A 20,061-nucleotide genomic window follows, 5' to 3' on the forward strand; every position below is an offset into this window, starting at 1 on the left:
CAAATAATAACTGTGGTTAATAATGCATTATATGCATAGGCTTCATAGAAAATATAAACAGCTTCTATTATTTTACAGTACAACATTATATTACAGCTTCATATTACGCTGTAAAGGTGATAAGGGTACAGATGAAGCCAGTGTGGAGTTTAGCACACTATTCTTCTGTTACCAGCAATCAGCTTTTAATGTCATAGAGGACAGAGAGACAGCAGCTGTGAAACTCTGGTCATAATTCATCCCGCACAATCATAATGGAATTGGATGGCACAATTTTTTTTTTTAATTATTCACTTGTGTTTTCTCAGGCCATTCATTTCTAAATACATTTGTAAAGGACACAACTTTTATTCCAGCATAAATGGAGATGGATAATAATAATTTGTTTTGAAATGAAAAACCTGACAATACTAACAAAATCTGCTTCCCGTTTGGCATCCCAACAAGTCTTTTGTAGGTAAAGTGCACAATTTTTTATTTTTATGGTTTCAGATTCTTCCTATCTCAGTTTGGAAAACAGAACCAGAGATGAATAAAAAATGAATGCATCAAAATTATAAATATAAAACAGTATACTGTAATTTACCTGCTACTCTAAAGTAATAGTACTACCATGATACAACTGATTTATATATATATATATATATATATATATATATATATATATATATATATATATATATATATACATACATATACATACATATATAATTATTTGTTGTTGTTAGTGACATTACAGCTATAAAAGTAAAATGACAGGATCAACTCTGAAACCCTTGAGGTAAAATCAAATAATCAGCTCATACCCAGCAAGGACAAATCAATGTCAGGATTATATCACACTATATATTTCGGAGCTCACTGCTATTCACACGCAGTTTGTTCTCAGGCTATGAGGCTTCGGAGCCGAGCAGAAGGCTTCATAACTTATTCAGATGCCTTGCTAACACTGTTTGGCGATGTAGCACATCAGAGAATTATAAGTTGTCACCTGCTATTCAGGGGGAAGTTCAAATCTATCTGTAGGCAAGAATTTAATGTTACTCTGTAAGCCTGAATGTTAAAAAAAAAAACTATAATTAGTTGGAGGTGATGACAACATTTTAGAAACATTTCAGAGCGGATCTGACAAATCTAACTAATGATGCCACAAAATATATTTTCTGAATTTTTTGAAGCGGAATCACAGTTTTATAATTAAAAAACTTGTTTGTGAAGTTTTTTGCTTTAAAAAACTATGTAAACTAATTTTCTTTCAAATAAAAGCTACTGTTTGAATTTTTGTAATCTAATGCAATGACATTCTATGGAAACAATTGTTTCCGCCACGGAATAAAAAAAATGAAATTGCAATTGTGCCTTTATATTACAATTTTTTTTTACTCACAAGTTTATAAAGGTAAAAATTGTAAGATATAAAATGGATATAAAAGACTACTTTTATGTCACAATTGGAAGTGATGAAATTATGTGAGCAAAATTCTCACAATTCAGACTTAAAAAAAAAAAAAAAAAAAACATTATCCCACAATTCTGAATTTTTTTCTCAGAACCGTGAAGTATATACTGTACCTTGTAACTGCGAGAAAAAAAATCTGAATTGTGAGACAAAAACCAGCAATTACCTTTTTAGGGGCCAAGCCCCGAAGGGGCTATGGCACCTATTGTATCTGTTAGTTTTCTTATTATTAGGGGCCAAGCCCCGAAGGGGCTATGGCACCTATTGTATCTGTTAGTTTTCTTATTATTATTATTATTATTATTCTTCTTCCTCCTCTTGAAGTCTATGGCAGCCCTATGAACCATACATAGGAAAATGATGAAATTTGGCACACTTGTAGTGATGGTAATGAAAAGTAATTGTAGCAATTTTTGAGTCTCTAGGACCAACTCTATAGCGCCACCAGCAGTTCAAAAATCCAACATTGAAATGGTTATAACTTTTGAACCCTTTGATCTAGAAAAATGAAACTTAGTACACCTGATTTATCTCATCATGCTGATCAGAACCAATATCTTACATCAAGACTCCGCCCATTACAGTAGTGGCCATTTTGAAAAGTACAGTATGCAGTTTTTTTGCTACTCCTCCTTCAAAATTGGTCTAATTTTGTCCAAACATGTACTCAAATGATCTTCGGACTGAGCCGCATAAAAGTACTGTCCCCGATTTTTTTGCTATATTGGAAAAAAAAAAGTTATGATGTCGCAAACTTAACGAGGTCGACCCAAAATTGGTTCAGAAGCTATAGCTCGGCCAAACTTTGATCAATCGAAACGAAAATTGGTACACTTCATCGGAAGCATGATCTGAGGTTCCATGCCAAAGTTGGGAACAGCGCCACCTACGGGTCATGAGATATGGAAAATGCATATTTTGGCCAATAACTTATGAACAGTTTGTCAGAAAATTATAAACTTGGTGTCTATCGATTCCTTGGGTCATGACAAATCCGTGGATATCGATTTTGCCATGATGGGATGTACCACGTGTCCGCCATTTTGAATGATGTCATAATTTGCAATATCTTTTAAACTATTTGAAATTTCTTCACCAAATTTGGTATGGATCATCATTAGCATGGCCCGAAGGTACCTGAGAAATTTGATCACAGCGCCACCTAGTGTTCCAGAGATATCATTGTTTTTTGAAAAAACGCTAATAACTTTTGCTAACATTGCTTGAAATTTGATTTCTTTATGTCAATATATTCCTTGGCTTATGCCGATTTCAACGATATCTCATATGTTATTTATCAACAATGTGACTGGCCGCCATATTGGAGTGAATGTAAAACAGTTTTTTCGCTACTCCTCCTTCAAAATTGGTCTAATTTTGTCCAAACATGTACTCAAATGATCTTCGGACTGAGCCGCATAAAAGTACTGTCCCCGATTTTTTTGCTATACTGGAAAAAAAAAGTTATGATGTCGCAAACTTAATGAGGTCAACCCATAATTGGTTCAGAGGCTGTAACTTGTGAACAGTTTGTCACAAAATCATAAAATTGGTGTCTATCGATTCCTTGCGTCATGTCGAATCTGAGGATATCTATTTTGCCAGCATTGGATGTACCACATCATAAGCTATATTAGCATTAAGTTAGCTTAGCATGCTAATCTCGTTAACATGATTTTGTGTGCTCATTCACACACTGAAGCCTCTCCTCTGCAGCTTTGTAAAACATGTCCTCTGGGTGGCGCAAGTGGTTCAACCATGCGTCATGAATCCCGAACCATTGTGGTCGTGGGTTCGAGACCAGTGTGGGGCGACTTTGAAATTGTGTATAAAATAATAATTTAAATTCCTTCCGGCTCTGCACTGCTGTTGGTGCTTAAATGCTAGCTGTGCTGCTGTAATTGATGTGCTTACTGTGCTTGATGTACATTAAATTTCTGATGTTTTGCTCTTCTGGCTCCGCATTGCGCTACAGCGGCTGTTGCTTGCTCTGCCTTGCAGGGCTTGGCCCCGTATTGCTGCTTGCAGCTATATTTACATTTGTTATTCCATGGCGGAAACCAGTTTCAATAACATTCAGACATATTTAAGCACCCAAATACTTTCAATAACAAAAGTCACCGTATATTAATAATATGCAATGGTCCACAAACTAATATGAATTTTCTCACAGTCTTTCAAGGACAGTGGCAACATAACTAATGCATTATGATCAACATGCCCTCGTTATTTATCAAGGGCATCGCGGTTTTGGCGGGAGTCATTCCTTCTTCTGGCATAAAGTGTGTAACTTGCAACAGCCCTGGCAGTTAATGACGTGGCCCCTCAAGCGACTCGAGACTTGCTAATGTCCCTGTGACAAGCCAGCACCCTCCTGGGATCCAACCCAAATGCTGCCTTTGGCACGGCCCCTCAACACTTCAGGAGCATCAATCTGGATTAAACTTAAGTGACTTCCTGAAAATACACTGAATTCGAGGACGGTAGTTTTGCCAAGTCTTAACCTAATGAGATTACAAACCAAAAGATATTTGTAATTATTTCTAATCAGATGCATTTAATATTAACCATAGTAAAATCACCTCCTCAAGTGGTGTATTGCTTTAATAAAAATGTATTTGTGTTTGTGCTTTCATGAAGACATGAGCAGGCGTGTGTATTTATAGACGGGGTAGAGATGTCACAGACTGCATGAGCAATTCATTTTGCTAATTGTCTTTTGTCAACAGTTTAAATATGCCTGTTATCGTTCATGAGGAAGTCAAATGGAAAGTCACATCTGCTGGTGATGTTGCCTCTCAGCATCTCTCCCTGAGCTCAACAGCACGTGCACAGCAATATTTAACCATCCCCGTACGTTCACAGCTGTCTGCTGTCGCTTCTGAGGACGTTTTAACCCCGAGGCGCTCTGGCTAGACCACTGTTCATTTGACTTTAGTGCCATGGAAGACGTTTTCTGAACTTGGTTGCACACAAGAGTTTATGTGATTAGAGTTTTGTGATTTATACTTGCAATGAAAGCAATCCAGCCTAATTTCAGGAAATGCACTATTGCGCTATTGATGATGCATATTTTGTTATATCTGTCACAAAATATTCTCAAGATAAATTGAAAATGCTGACTTGTTGAGAAAGTAAATTAAATTCTTAGGTTAGAAACATGGTCAGACAACACACAACTTAATCGATTAAAAAGCTTAAATTGTTCTGATGGTAGGAAACAAATTGTTTTACAGGTCAGAACAGAAGGCATGAATAATTGCATTCATTTATTACATTTTCCTAATTAACTGCATTACATTAATGAATTCAATTAACAGAACTTAAAATATCCAAATTGCGCTTTTATTTTTAATTTCCATTTTTCTTAGTCTATTACTAAGGCACTTAGCAAAAACGACTTCTTAAGGGGTTTTTAATTGTTGAAGCATTTTTTTTTTTTATTTACCACCGCTCAAAAATTTGGGATCGGTAAGAAATTAATATTATTCAATTAAGCAAGTATGCATTACATTGATAAGAAGAGAGAATAAAGACATTTAAATTGTTACAAAAAAATTCTATAAATGCAGTTCTTGTAAACTTTCTATTCATCAAAGGATCTTGAAAAAAATTCCACAAAAATATTAAGCAGCACAACTGTTTTTAACATTGATAATAATTATGATAATAATAATAATAAATAAATAATTTCTTGAACAGCAAATCATCAAATTAGAATGATTTTTGAAGGAGGAATCCACCAAAAATTCTGAATATTTTTAATTTAGTGAAATTATTTTGTTTCAAAGATTTTTAGATATTTCATTTGACAAATTACTTGGCAGTAAAACAGTTTTCAGTGTCAGTGGGTGGTAGAGACTGTGCAGGGAGAAGGTGATTGAATTCAACTCAGGTTTGGGCTCAAGCAATCAAACCAAGTGTGAAAACCGTCAAAATCAGAGGCTTACCGATCTGCCAGTCCCACTGCACTTTCAGAAGTTCCTTGTGCTCCATAATGGCCCTGAAAAACAGAAACACAGCACAATTCCTATCAGCCACAGGTGAGCACAGCCGAGCTAGGGGAAAAAAAACGAAACCATCAATAAAAGATAAACAGCACCGAAGTCTCGACAGCATGCTTCATTTTGGCAGGTGGGTGAACTCAGCAACAACGGGCAGAGTGACAAATCCACCCAGCCTGAGAAAAGAGCGGTCAATCTCCCCGGAACAGTCCGAGGGAATCTAGTGACACACGCCTGGTTCTGTTTGAGCTTTTCCGACTTACTCACAATGACAGCCCTCATGAAAAAGAAGTATACTTCAAGTTCATTTTATGAAGTATACTTAAGTAATGTTCAAGTATATTAACCCTTGTGCATCCTTGAGGACATTTTTGGCTTTTTCAGTTTTGTTTTTTTGATCACTTTGCCTGTGTTAATGCTAACTGCATAAAATTTGGCACGGGTGTGTATTTTTATTGGAATTTTACTATTTCATCATAATTTTCTTTAAAAAATCTATTTTGCACTAGTTACACAAAATACTTCCTCTCAGGACCTTAAGGACAAAAATGTCCCCATTGAAACCCATTAAAACTGCATTTTTTAATCCCTGTGCCGTTTAACTATAAAATGATGCAATCTTTTTAATAGGCTTTCATTCTGTTGGCAAGGCTTCAAAATTGACATTTTTACCATTTTTTATCAGATGGTGCCATTTTTTCAGGTTAGGCCTATAAAGCAAATACTCGCTTTATTCCTGTTTTCTGCTTCGGCATATTATAGAGCCAACTGGATAAATTATGCAACGATAATTGTGTGGGTTTGTTGGTATGGATGTCTAAGTGTGGTTGGTATGTGTGTTATAAAAAAAAAATGTGTTTGTGTGCATGTGTGTGCTTGTAATATTTGAGAGAGAAAAACTCAACTGCAAATCGAAAATCCAATCACTGTGTTCACCAGTGGAGTTTTGCTGGCATCCAATGGGGAAAGTCTGGTACTGCGCCCAAACAAAATCTTACTGAAAGCTCATTTTTTGAGATATCATCCTCAAATTTGGAACACAACCTGTTTAGATTTATGGCTTTGAATTTATATCAGTTTTAGAGTTCCAAATGTTTCATAAAATATATATTTTATATAAAATATTGATTATAATGTTCATAAATATTTTTCATAAACTTAAACTTCTATAACATTTTTTTGGTTGCACTTTTTTTCAATTTTTTCACTTCAACAACAATCTGCCAAGGGTCTTCTTTAAAATGAGACCAAACTTAAGTATTTGCTCCCAAGCATAACATTTTTATGAGAGTTTTTTGACTTGGACATTTTTGTCCCTTTTGGACCTATGAGTAAGTTTTTTTATTTTTTTTATGTTAACTGCATTAGTTTTGGCACAGGTGTCTATTTTTATTGTAATTTTACTATTTCACCCCCATTTAATTTGAAAAAAAAAAATGTTGCACTAGTTACACAAAATACTTATATATATTTTATATAAAATATTGATTATAATGTTCATAAATATTTTTCATAAACTTAAACTTCTATAAAAAAAAATTTGGTTGCACATTTTTCACTTTTTTCACTTCAACAACAATCTGCCAAGGGTCTTCTTTAAAATGAGACCAAACTTAAGTATTTGCTCCCAAGCATAACATTTTTATGAGAGTTTTTTGACTTGGACATTTTTGTCCCTTTTGGACCTATGAGTAAGTTTTTGTTTTTTTGTTTCTGTTAACTGCATGAATTTTGAGCTATTATAGAGCCAGTTGGATAAATTATGCAATGATAATTGTGTGGGTGTGTTGGTATGGATGTCAGAGTGTGGTTGGTATGTGTGTTATATAAAAAAAAAATTGTTTGTGTGCATGTGTGTGTTTGTAGTATTGATAGAGAAAAACTCAACTGCAAATAACAAAGCCAATCACTGTGTGACCAGAGGAGTTTTGCTGGGATCCAATGGGGAAAGTCTGGTACTGCGCCCAAACAAAATCTTACTGAAAGCTCATTTTTTGAGATATCAACCTCAAATTTGGAACACAACTTATTTAGATTTATGGCTTTGATTTTCTAGCCGTTTTAGAGTTCAACTTGTTTCATAAAATATATATTTTATATAAAATAATATTCATAAATAATTTTCATAAACTTAAACCTATATAACTTTTTTTTGGATTTACTTATAAAAAAAATTTAACTTCAGCAATAATCTGCCAAGGGTATTCTTTAAAATGATACCAAAGTTAAGTCTGTGCTCCCAAGCTTCAACTTTTTATGACCGTTTTTTGACATGGACATTTTTGTCCTCTTTGGACCTATGAGTAACTTTTTTAAATTGATGCACAAGGGTTAAGCATACTTTATGTAGTAAGTATACTAATATCAATGTGTACTTGTAGTAAACTTGTAAGTGTATTATTTCAATACTGCTTGGGACTAAATTGGCCCACTTTTAGTATATAAAAGTATACTTTAAGTGTACTATAAGTGTAAGAGTATAGTAAACTTTAAGTACACAACTAGGTTTCACATTTGTAATGCATCTGTACTACAAATGCACTTATACTAGTAGTTTACTATTTTAATACAAGTAGTACATTTTTTAGTTTATGAAAGTACACACTGAAGTGCACTCTCAGTAAACTACTAGTTTAGTAGTTTATACTGCAAGTTACTTATACAATACTTGTAAGTTTTCTTTAAGTGAACATAACATTATACTCATAGTTTACTATTTATAAATTATTTTTGCACTTGCAGTATACTAGCATACTATGTTCAAATGTAGATATTATTTTTTATTCTTGAAAAATACCTTTAACTGTACTTTAATTTTAAAAACATTTTTTTAGCTTCATACATCCTTTTTTATCAACACTTGAATGTCGGTAAGTTTCATAAAGAAAGGCAAAGCTTCACAGTCATTTCTCTTCATGGGTTACGCTACATTTCATTTGGTAATATTAAGCAGTTTTGATTTACATGCTGTTTAATGTTTGATGATCACGTTATTTTACATTGGAGTGAGCAATCTTCTATGGCCCTGTCTCAAATGGAACACTAAGCACTCGTGGTCTTCCTACGAGTCCGCACTTTCGTGACGTAATGCCGCTTTGACTGTCGGGAAGAAGTCTGCTGCGGAGTCCGCATCAGTGCGGGCTCGGAAAAAGTGTGCATCGAGGGTGCATATCGACCGCAAAGGGGGCGCTCGCGAGCACCCTTCTTAGGCCTAAAATGACAAATGGTACACCCTACGGTCTCGCGGACTTAACTGGCACGCGCACGCGGCAGCCATTGTAAGTCCACAAGACCGAAAGTGTATATGAAGTGTGCCATTTGGGACAGGGCCTATCACTTGTTTCAGCTTCTTCTCCTGTTTTGATCCGGAGATTCTGTACTAGAAGATGTGTCATAGCGCCCCCTACCGTATAACAGTGAAAACATGAATAGCTGGTAAATTCAGTCAATGGTGGGAAAAGTAGACTTAGAGTAAATTCCTATACACTACCAGTGGACTAGCCTACACAGGAATTCAGATACGCAGAATTGGAAACATATCTGTTTTATATCAATCTTCTAATCAATATTTTCAAACAATGTAAGTTTCATAAGCCTGTATATGAAAACTATGTAAAAAAAAGTATATTTAATAGGCTACTCGATCAAAAGAGTAAACACAACTACAAGCCAAGTATACTTTGAATACTTAATTATACTTTTAAGTATATCTCGATCAAAATATTGAGTTCAAGTACAGGCCAAATACACTTTTCTCTCAGTATCAAGTACACAAGTCAAGTACACTTAAGTGTAATTTTAAGTATATTTCTGAGAAGTACATAAAGTATATTTTTGAGAAGTATATAAAATGTAGACTGAAAGTATACTTTCTTATTTTTAGTTTAAAAGAAGTATACTAATAGAACACTTGAATAAACTTCTTTTTCGTAAGGGAGGTCATCCCACCCCCCACCCCACCCCACCCCCACACACAGTTAAAGCCGAGCGGGAAACAATCCTCTGGCCCCGTGTGATACCGTCACAGGACTGGTCTGATGATCTGTTGCCAAGGATACAGTCTCATCGGCCGAAAGCGTCTAGAGGTGCATCTTGAACCCTGCAGATGAAACTATCTGATGCAGCCACAGAATGAAAGAGAATATTCTAGATCCAGTGGGCTTGTCACGCTGCTTCCTCCAGAGCCCTTTATAAAGCAGTGAGACTAAGTGGAAGCAGGACTTCGTCCACAATTCCAGCCTGCTGTCAGATATGAATGCCTTTCAGCATAATTACACCCAGCTGGCATGGATAAACTGTGTCGTTGGCGTTTATGTAAATACGCAGCAAATATAGATGTTAAAGCACACTGAAGCTTCGACACCGGGGGAATAAAGGTGTTAGATGAGAGAGAGGAGCTGGTAAATTCGACTCCAGCTGGAGCTGCCGTACGCTTGCTGGGGGACGCAGGCGGTCCAAATGTGCCTCGTTTGCAGATGGATAAAAAAAGAATGGAGACGAAAACCTTCCAGCTGACTCGTGCTTGGAAGTAGCTGGGAAATGTGGTGTCGGAGATCCAAACAGCTTTGGTGGAAATGATAGTTAGACATGCAGGCTGTGTAAACGTCAAACTGTGAGGAGGATCTGCGGCTGACAGCGAGTGATTGTGGGTTAGCAGGTAACTCGCAATTACTAGAAAAATCATTACATTTCTGTTAAAACCATGTGAAGGTTACCTGCAGGAACTTGGAGTAAAGGGTCTTATTCAATGGCACAATTATGATGGACTATAGCCTTTAGTTTACATCATAGGCTGGAGAAACCAATGGGGGGGGGCTGGTTAGCCTTGGTAAATATCTAAATGTCTTGGTAAAACTACACCCATATGGGCCCAAAATGCTTTTATTCCACTGACAGTATAATATGCAGAGATAATCTGGTTGATGCCAATAAGCCTACAGTCGGGTTCCGGATGTAAAAACTCTATTAATTTTCTCCATAGGGAAATTGATTTTGAACGATAACTTTTAAACCTTTAGCAACAGACCTACTGTGAGCTACGAGGTTGTTAATCCATGGTATTTGACTGTTAAATTCTGTTGATTCGCATTATTTCAGCTTATTTTTAAAATAATTGTATTTAACAGAATTCCTAGTGAAAAACTACATTAGCCATGATGCTGTACAGAAAATTACACCAATCAATACATCGAAAAAAGCAACACGTGGGAAAATAGCTCTTTAGCTATTAAAGATGGCGGCGCATCCAGACCTAACGGCCCAGCGCTCTTTGGGTTTTGGCAGCTATTTTGTGTCTATACTATTCTAGGAACTGTTGAACTATAATTATTTTCAATAATTGTTAAATAGCAGACATTAAAATTCTACACTTTTTCTAAATAAATGAGAAATAAAAAGTTAAATAAAATTAAAGGGGTGGTTGATTATGATTTCACTTTTCTAACTTTAGTTAGTGTGTAATGTTGCTGTTTGAGAATAAACAACATCTGCGAAGTTACAACACTCAAAGTTCAAAGAAAAGGGAGATATTTTCTTTTACAGAAATAGCTTTTTAAGGACTACAACAAACGGCTGGTAGGGACTACACAAGCTTCCTCCCGGGTTAGTGACATCACAAACCCTAAAATTTACATAAACCCCTCCCCCAGGAACATGCAAGCAGTGTTGAGAAGAGGAAGAGTTGTTGTAGTATAGAGCACATTTGTGAGTCTGCTCAAGCTGTCGTCTTTTCACATTTATTGCAGTACAGTACGTAACACAAATGCAATAGCATGTCACTGTAGACATATTACAACAGTTCCCACACAAGTCATTTATAGATTATCATGAAAGAATATGCTAATCAATGACTTGGAGATAGTTAACTCCACATCAGCTACATAAATTCATCAACTAACCATTCAGAAACGTCCTGTTGCCTTCTACATGTTGTCACTTCCTCTTAAGTTTCTCCATTATTGTCCGACTTTGGTTTGAACATAAAAGGCAGTACAGTTTCTGACATTTTAGTGCGTGTCTGCAAGCTGCCTGCTAACACACACAAGCTCTTGAAGCTCCGCCCTCTGTGCCAGGAGCAGCAGCTCATTTGCATTTAAAGAGACACACACAAAACTATGCGTTTTTGCCCACCCTCAAAAAGGGACAATTTTAACATGCTATAAAAAATGATCTGTGGGGTATTTTGATCTAAAACTTCACATACACACTCTGGGGACATCAGAGACTCATTTTACATCTTGTAAAAAGGGGTATTATACCACCTGTCACAGTGAGGATCTGTGACTAGAGACTCTTATTTTGGAAAAGACTCTTAGTATGACACTGAACTGAGAAAATGCATACATACAGATACTTTCACACTAACATCTTAACACATCTGTTTTGCGCATAGTTTTACACCAGTTAACGCAGATATATGTGTGTCACTGATTGTGTATTGTTTCGTGTTGTACCTGTCTTCACCATGCCCTTTTTTCATTTACTGAGTTATTAATTTCTCGTTGTTGATTTATATATTGTAAAGAACTCAAACAAGACCGGTAACCATGTTATATGTTTATTGATTTCAATTAACCTCTTACATAATAATAAATTGTCATACTTACGTATAGGAACATTTTACTTTACCAAACAGACGAAACCCGGTCACAGGAACTGCCACCATTTTGAATGTCTCTTTCCCGCCAATAGGCACAGTTAATTGTTGTCATGTGTGAGGGGGAGATTGGAGTTCTGTTTGATTCTTTGATAAATGTTGTTCAACATTAATAATTAATTGAATTGTTTTGTTTTAAATGTTTATATATTTTTATATTATTCAAACTGTTTATCTCTTTGTTACTGTTAAATCTATTTTGATTTGTCTTCTTTAAATGTCTTTTATTATCTTTAATTACCAAATGGTTTGGTCCAAGTAGGAGGGGCTTAGCCTTTTTAAGAAGGCGCCTCAGTGTGGTTAAAAAGCTCGTAGAGTGAGTGTTTGGGAGTTATTGCTCTGTTTGATTAGTTTTTTTTTCTTCTTTGGATTTTCACTGTAAATACCAGTTGCACCTATTGGATTAAACACTGAACTTTTGACCTCATCATCACGTCACTTCATTTTTTCGCCTCCATCTGCCGGTACATTCAGAGCAGTGGTGCTGCTGCTGTTGGGGCCTCTTTGTGGCACCCCTGTCTCTGTTACACCACCCCACAAAAATCAAACCCCGCCAGACTTTTCCAGCTTTCCATGTTTTCACTGTTATACGGTGTGTGCACTATGACACATCTTCTATAAGAGTAGATCAAAAGACATGTGAAGAAGAAGTAGAAACAAGCAATAGCATATGTACACAGATCCATATAAAATAACGCGATCATCAACATTAAACAGCATATAAATCAAAACTGCCCTACGTTACTGAATGAAATGTTGAACCCATGAAGAGGAAACGACTGTGAAACTTTCTGAGTGTTGATGGGCTTGATCTACTCCTATGTTTTGATCATAGTTCTGAATCCGATCCAGAATAAGTCTTTGACAAAAATACAATTTTCTCAGCTTTTTGCTCAAAATATTGCTTTTTTTATGAAACATACCTACATTCAAGTGTTGATAAAATAATAATGCATTAAGCTAGAATAAAACAGTTTTTTGTTTAAAAGCAGAGGGTCTTTTCTTTCTTTTGATATATTGCATGTTCAGATATTCATACAACAAAATATTCTGGGGGCCATGACATTTTTCTAAAAATGAACAAAAATGGTGCCACTGGCTGGCAACTTTTTCAAAAACACTGGGGGGGAAAGAGTTAAGCATTAAACCTTTAGAATGTACAGTATTAAAAATGGATGTTCATTTTGAGATTTGCTAAAGACTATATTTAACAGTGTTATTAAATTACTAGTATTATTAAATCAAAATTTTGATGGTGCGAGTATTAGACGATGACGTGAGTATTAGATGACGATAAAAGCTACTCATTACTCATTATGAGAATAGGGACAACCCTTTTAGACCATGCGCCTGGGGCGCCGACCATTTTCCCCGTCGTTAAACTAGCAAAAGTGAATTCGGACACGCCCTAAGTGCACTTGCACCGTGCGCTTTAGACCATGCGCTTAGATCGTTAAAATAGGGCCCATAGACTGTTAAGAGTAAGAGACTCACAGTTGGATACCACTGAAGAAGGAGCCAAAGAGACCCATCATTCCCAGGAATTCGACCCGGCTCAGGTTCTTCACAATGAACTCCTCACAAACATTGGAGATGCCATAGAGCGTCGCCCCAGCAAGAACCAATAGATCCCCTAAGAGTTTATGGTCCCCTGTATGAAACAGACACGAGTCAAATATTAGATAATACAATCCATGCACTTACTGGTTATATATGCTAAAACCCTAACTAAACATGCTGCATGCAAATATTTGTTCATTCTGAAACTTTTTTTTTTTCTTAGAAAATCATAGATCCATAGTCAAGGTGCTCAAATACTAATTTTCCTGTAAAATAAATAATAAAACATTATTTTAATAATAGGAATGATATATTAATAAATAAATAAATATAAGTAAAATAATATTTATAATCATAAATTGTTTATCTTTTTTCTTTGCTGAAAAGTACATTTTAGGCTCAAAAAAACAATGACAATGAAAATAATAATAATAATAATAATAATCTGTAGCTCAACAGGTAAAGCAATGCAAAAGACAAGGGTTAAATTTCTAAGGGAACACACACACCTATAAAATGTATACCTTGAATTCACTGCAAGTCGCTTTGGATAAAAGCAATCCGCCAAATGCATAAATGTAAACACTTACTCAGTGGTGGGTAAATTATTCTCAGACAACTCTAACAACAGCATAATTGCTGCAAATTAGTATGTTTTTCATTAGACCGCTCCTTGGGGAAAGCTGTGTGTGTATACGGACAAGCCCCTACTGTTCATTCATATTTAATAACTGACTCTTAAACTGAATCAATCTGCATGATCCTGGGTTCTCGAGAGGATTGGGCAGTGCTTTACACTGATGTAACGTCTGGACTGTGGCTGCTCGAGAAACAAAACACCACCCAGGGGAAAGGAGAGAGGGTTATTGTGTGGGTTAATATTCAGGGTGTGCCTTGAAACTGGTGTAGGGATGAGGACTTACCGAGGCCTTGTTGTCGGCCTACCAGGACGTCTGCGCCCACCATGCAGCCCATGCCCAGGAGACACACGCCCACACCCACAAAGTGCAGTGCTTTATACCTGACTAACAGGAAGAACCACGACAGCAGCAACACCACGGGGATCACGAAGCAGTCCAGCAGCTGGGGAACAAATTGAAGAATTCAATAAAAATCTAAAACATAAACCTCAAAGGGAAACATGTTCATGCAAAATGTTAAAAAAGCTTACAAATGCCTTTTAAATTCTGAGTCAATTCCTGGATTTGAATTGAGAAAACATACGGGATGCAGAACAAAAATGTAATGTAATATAATTGAAACTTCATATAAATGTAAATAAACAGTCACACTTTAGATTAAGGTACAATTCTCACTATTAACTAACTATTAACTACGACTTTTGCATCAATAAACTCCTAATTACTGCTTATTAATAGTTAGTAAGGTAGTTGTTTAGTTTAGGTATTGGGTCTGATTAAGGGATACAGAATATGGTTATTCAGAATAAGGCATTAATATGTGCTTTATAAGTATTAATAAACAGCCAATATCCAAGTAATATGCATGTTAATAAGCAACTAGTTAATAGTGAGAACTGGACCCTAAACTAAAGTGTTACCGTAATTTCGACTAGAAAAGTAAAGTTTGGTTTAACAAAGACTTATTTATTTAATCAATTTTTTTTAATTGTTCATTATACAGTATTTAAGAACACTTCCTTTCATTCCAATCCAGCTTCCTATGGAAGTGTGGGCAATCTGATAAAACGATTGATAGAACGATTGATAGACAGTCCAATTTTCAGCTCCAATCTGATAATATTCCTCTAGTAAGGTATTAAAAAGTTTAGTGCAAATACATTTTTCATGAGTTCTCAATGACTGAAGGACACACAAGAGATATAATGAGGCCTTGAAATTCATACAACGCCTCTATTTATGCACTAAGATCAGAGACATGCGTTAAAACTCTTTTTTTTTTTTTTTTTTTTTTGGCCCAGCCAATAACACGAACGGGAGAACAGGAGAAGGAGAAGAGAATATATAAGCAGAATTAGTAAGGACATTTGCATTCTGGACCTCAGCCAACACCATGACCATCTATAACAAGCAATCATCTACTCTTAATAGGCAAATGTTTTAAAGAGCGGCTCCATCGTATGGTTCGGCATGACTGCATATTAATATTGATGAGCCGTTGTGTAACCTCATTACGGTCTATATAAAAATGTTAAAATACACTCGTTGTGATCCACAGGGGGAAACAGCATGCAAAAGTTTGGGAGGCGGGAAGCATCTCCTCACACAGAGAAGAGCATAGCGTGATGAACTCCAGTGTGGCATGAGCAGCAACCCGACTGACCTCATCAAACAAGCTATCACGCTAGAAAATGTTGAAAATGTGAAAATGTTTTTTCCAATTTAGAGCTGAAAATGCATTAGCTCTGCACAAGCCTCTGGCTTGTTCATCAGTCACTTACTATGTCTCTGTTTGTGACTTCATTTGACTCATCCTGTACACAATGTAAGGTTTAACAACTGAGAAAGGTGGGCTGCGTGTGTATATGATTTACCCTATGAAATTGACATTTAATCTAATTTTCTGTTGTTCTGTTATACTTGCATATTGACTTTACTTTGACAACAGCAAAACCTTGATTACTACTAATCATTGTTAATACTGTAAACTATATTAAATTATTATATAAATTAAAATCACACCAGCCATTTTAATCCCTCTTTTTTATTGTACCAAGTTTCCAGTTTTATTAGATAGATGGAAAAGACTGTTACATCAATACGCCACAGTAGTTGGCGACAAGTGACCTAATGAGTGAGTCATTGAATCGTTCATTAAATCATTAGTACAAAAACGCTGATTCAAAAAGGAACTGAATCATTAACTCAAATTGAATCATTCCAACACGGAATCATTCAGCAACTAGGTATTGTGTTTAAAAACACTGTTGTTGGTGAAGCAAAAACAAAGTAACTGTTTCTTGAAGCACAAAAGAAAAAACGAGCCAAGCACACTTGGATGCTGTCTTGGCAAAAATCTGAACAAAAGTCATGTAGTATATTCCTGTAAGGGTCCTGCTCTGACAGTCTTGTCTGTTTTGTCACTGTTTAATGTTTCCTTGTTTGTCTTGTGTCTGAGCACATGGCTCTGTCTTTGTTTGTGTTTGCCATGTGCTCCTCTTGTCCTGCCTCCTTGTTTCCTGTTACCACGCCCCCTTGTTTAGTCCACATCTTGCCCTCGTTTCAATAATTGTGCTCACCTGTTCCTCGTGTGCTCTGGTCCCTTTATATTGTGCCTTTTTCCCTCATGTCTTTGCTGGTTCGTTTTGTGTGCTTTGTGGTGTAGTCTTGTTTGCCTGCCTTTTGTATGGTTAAACATAGTTCCTGGTCTAGTTGAGTATTTGATCGTTTCTAGCAGTTGTGTATCCTTTTGCTTTTTCCTTCATGTTTTGTTCTAGTTAGGCTTTGCTTTGTTTTTCTCTCTTTTAGTTTTATTTCTTCTCTAGGTTATCTTCTCCAGTTTCTAGTTCCCTATAAGTTAGTTATTTTGTTTTATTTATTTTTTGATTGCAAGTTCACTTTGTTTTAGTCCTAGCTCTTTTCTTTTTCTTCTAGTCTTTGTTCTGTTTTAGTTTTAATTCCTTATTTGCCTATTTAATTATACTCTTGTGCCTTGTCTGTTTATCTTGTCTTTTCTTGTTCATTGTGAGTCTTGTGTGTGTCCCTGCCCGGCCTTGCATCCTGAGATTTACTGACCATTGAACCCCACTGTCTGACAGCTAGACTGTACCACCTTCCACATCGAAGAGATCATCAAGCCTCTGGATCCTTGTGTTCCTGTTTGTTTTCCACACCATCATCCCACCTGGTGCTGGCCTCTTCTTCTGCAGTCTTCAAGCTCTTCGTCACCCCAGTTTTGGTTTCTGTGATCATTCTTCCTGCCTGTCGTCGTGTCATCTGCCTTGCCCTACTGTTTGAACTATTTCACACCTCACTCTCCTTGTTGTGCCCTGTCTACAGTGTTAATAAAACTTCCCTTCACGTTCGTTCTGCGTATGGGTCCTCTCTCTCTCTTACAGAACCTGACATAACGAACCAGCCACACAGGACCCAGCGGAATGAGTTTCAAGATAGTTCCTCCTACTACTGCCCGGGAGAGAAAGGCTCTCCAGCGTGGGCTGGGATCACTTCGCCAGGAGGGAAGGGATGTTCAGTCCTTTGCCCAATTTTTCTGGACAATGGCCAGGGGCCTTGATTATAATGACGCAGCCCTTAAGGATGTATTTAACCTCTGTCTGGATGACCCACTACCTCAGTGGGAGATGGAGCTGCTGAGGAGTTTGGATTTCTGGGGCTTCTCCAGATACCTGTGTTTTCGCAAAGAGGGGAAGACGACAACACCTCCAGAATCTGTCTTCAGGGACCATCACACCCCTCTTACCTTAAGTAAAGCTCAGGATTCTACACTGACTCCCACGCTCAAGCGACGATTGAGAAGGAGGAGGGCAGCCCAGACTGCTGCAGTCACCCCTAAATCAGACAAGACAGCTGCAGTTACTTCAGAGGTGGTTAAGTTTGAGGCAGTCGCTCCAGTCCTTCCAGAGCCCGAGCCCGCTCCAGTCCTTCCAGAGCCCGAGCCCGCTCCAGTCCTTCCAGAGCCCGAGCCCGCTCCAGTCCTTCCAGAGCCCGAGCCCGCTCCAGTCCTTCCAGAGCCCGAGCCCGCTCCAGTCCTGCCAGAGCCCGAGCCCGCTCCAGTCCTTCCAGAGCCCGACAGGATAGCAGCAGTCACCCCAAGGGCAGTCAAGTTTACTGCATTCACCTTAGAATCGGTCGATCGTGCATTGTCGTGCCCCCGAAAGCAGAAGCCTAGGAGGGCCCATATTGTGCCGTTTTACACTCCTTGTAGTAAGAAGGTCCTAAGCCCATTGGTCCGGGAGGTCCCGAGTCAGGAGACCCCAAGTCCAGTCATCCAAGAGGGTCCAAGTCAGGAGGCCCCGAGTCTAGTGATCCAAGAGGACCCGAGTCAGGAGGCCCCGAGTCCAGTGCTCCAGGGGGACTTGAATCAAGAGGCCCTAAGTTATATGGTCTTGGAGGACCAGAGTCAGGAGGTCACAAATCCAGTGGTCCTGGAGGATCCGACTCCAATGGTCCCATATCCAGTGGTCCCAGAAGCACATAGTCTGGTGGAACCACACCCAAAGCTGCCTACTTCACCAGTAGTCTTTGGCCTAGTGAAGGAATCAGAGACTGTCAGTGTAACTTTACCAGAACCACCTGTTAGTCCTGTCACATCTGAGGAGGGCAATCATACTAGTCATGTCATGTCCCCCGAGCCTGTTCCTGTGTTGGCCACGGGGACCATTCCAGAGCATCCTGTTTTGCCTGTTTTGGCCACAGAGGCCACCCCTGAGGTTCTACTCAGCTGTGTTAGGCCCACAGGAGCCTGTCTTGTCAGTCATGTCTCCTCAGAGCCTACAGAGGCCTGCCCAGAGCATTCTAATCTGCCTGCTATGGCCACGGAGGCCCTATCTGAGCTGCTAACCAGTCAGGTCATGCCAACAGAAGTTGATCCTGTCAGTCATGTCGTGCTCTCAGAGACTGTTCCTGTTTTTGATTGTGTTTTTCCAGAGATTGTTCCTGTTCTGGCCACAGAGGCCTTCCCTGAGTACTCTAACCTGCCCATTAAGGCTATGGAGGCCACCTTGGAGTCATTTGACAGTCATGCCATGCCCACAGAGACTGTCCCTGAGTTTATTCCCAAGTCCAAGTCTGCCCCCGACACCAAGTTCAGTAAGAAGTCCTCACCAGTAGAGAGGGTGCCTGTTTTTAGAGGCCCCACTAACCGTGTCCCCACCCCTCTTATCCCACCCTCTGTTTTTCATGGTCATCTCAGTTTCCCTAAGCCAGTGCCTCCCTGGTCAACCTTGAACTTTTTACCCGGTCCTATTCCCACCCACCCAGTTCCACCCTCTGTGTTTCCTGGCCAGTATGGGGCTTCCAGGTCTCCATTCCACCCACCCTTCCAGATAGTACCTCCTTCGACTCCATTGGCTAGTTTGGACGCCAGGAGGCGTCCATTGGGGGAGGGGTACTGTAAGGGTCCTGCTCTGACAGTCTTGTCTGTTTTGTCACTGTTTAATGTTTCCTTGTTTGTCTTGTGTCTGAGCACATGGCTCTGTCTTTGTTTGTGTTTGCCATGTGCTCCTCTTGTCCTGCCTCCTTGTTTCCTGTTACCACGCCCCCTTGTTTAGTCCACATCTTGCCCTCGTTTCAATAATTGTGCTCACCTGTTCCTCGTGTGCTCTGGTCCCTTTATATTGTGCCTTTTTCCCTCATGTCTTTGCTGGTTCGTTTTGTGTGCTTTGTGGTGTAGTCTTGTTTGCCTGCCTTTTGTATGGTTAAACATAGTTCCTGGTCTAGTTG

General features: G+C 38.2%; 1 protein-coding gene across 1 annotated transcript in view; it reads right to left on the reverse strand.

Moving 5' to 3' along the window:
* The window catches only part of slc35f1 (solute carrier family 35 member F1), a 92,298-nt gene that overhangs the window by 12,737 nt on the left and 59,500 nt on the right, over positions 1-20,061 (reverse strand). The window contains exons 4-6 of the mRNA XM_079888527.1: positions 14,602-14,761; positions 13,613-13,769; positions 5,410-5,462 (exon numbers count right to left, since the gene is read on the reverse strand). Of these exons, the coding sequence (XP_079744653.1) occupies positions 5,410-5,462; positions 13,613-13,769; positions 14,602-14,761 (370 nt within the window). The remainder of the gene's footprint in view (positions 1-5,409; positions 5,463-13,612; positions 13,770-14,601; positions 14,762-20,061) is intronic.

The sequence above is a fragment of the Squalius cephalus genome (genome assembly GCF_949319135.1).
Source record: "Squalius cephalus genome assembly, chromosome: 12".
In the NCBI taxonomy this organism is placed as follows: domain Eukaryota; kingdom Metazoa; phylum Chordata; class Actinopteri; order Cypriniformes; family Leuciscidae; genus Squalius; species Squalius cephalus.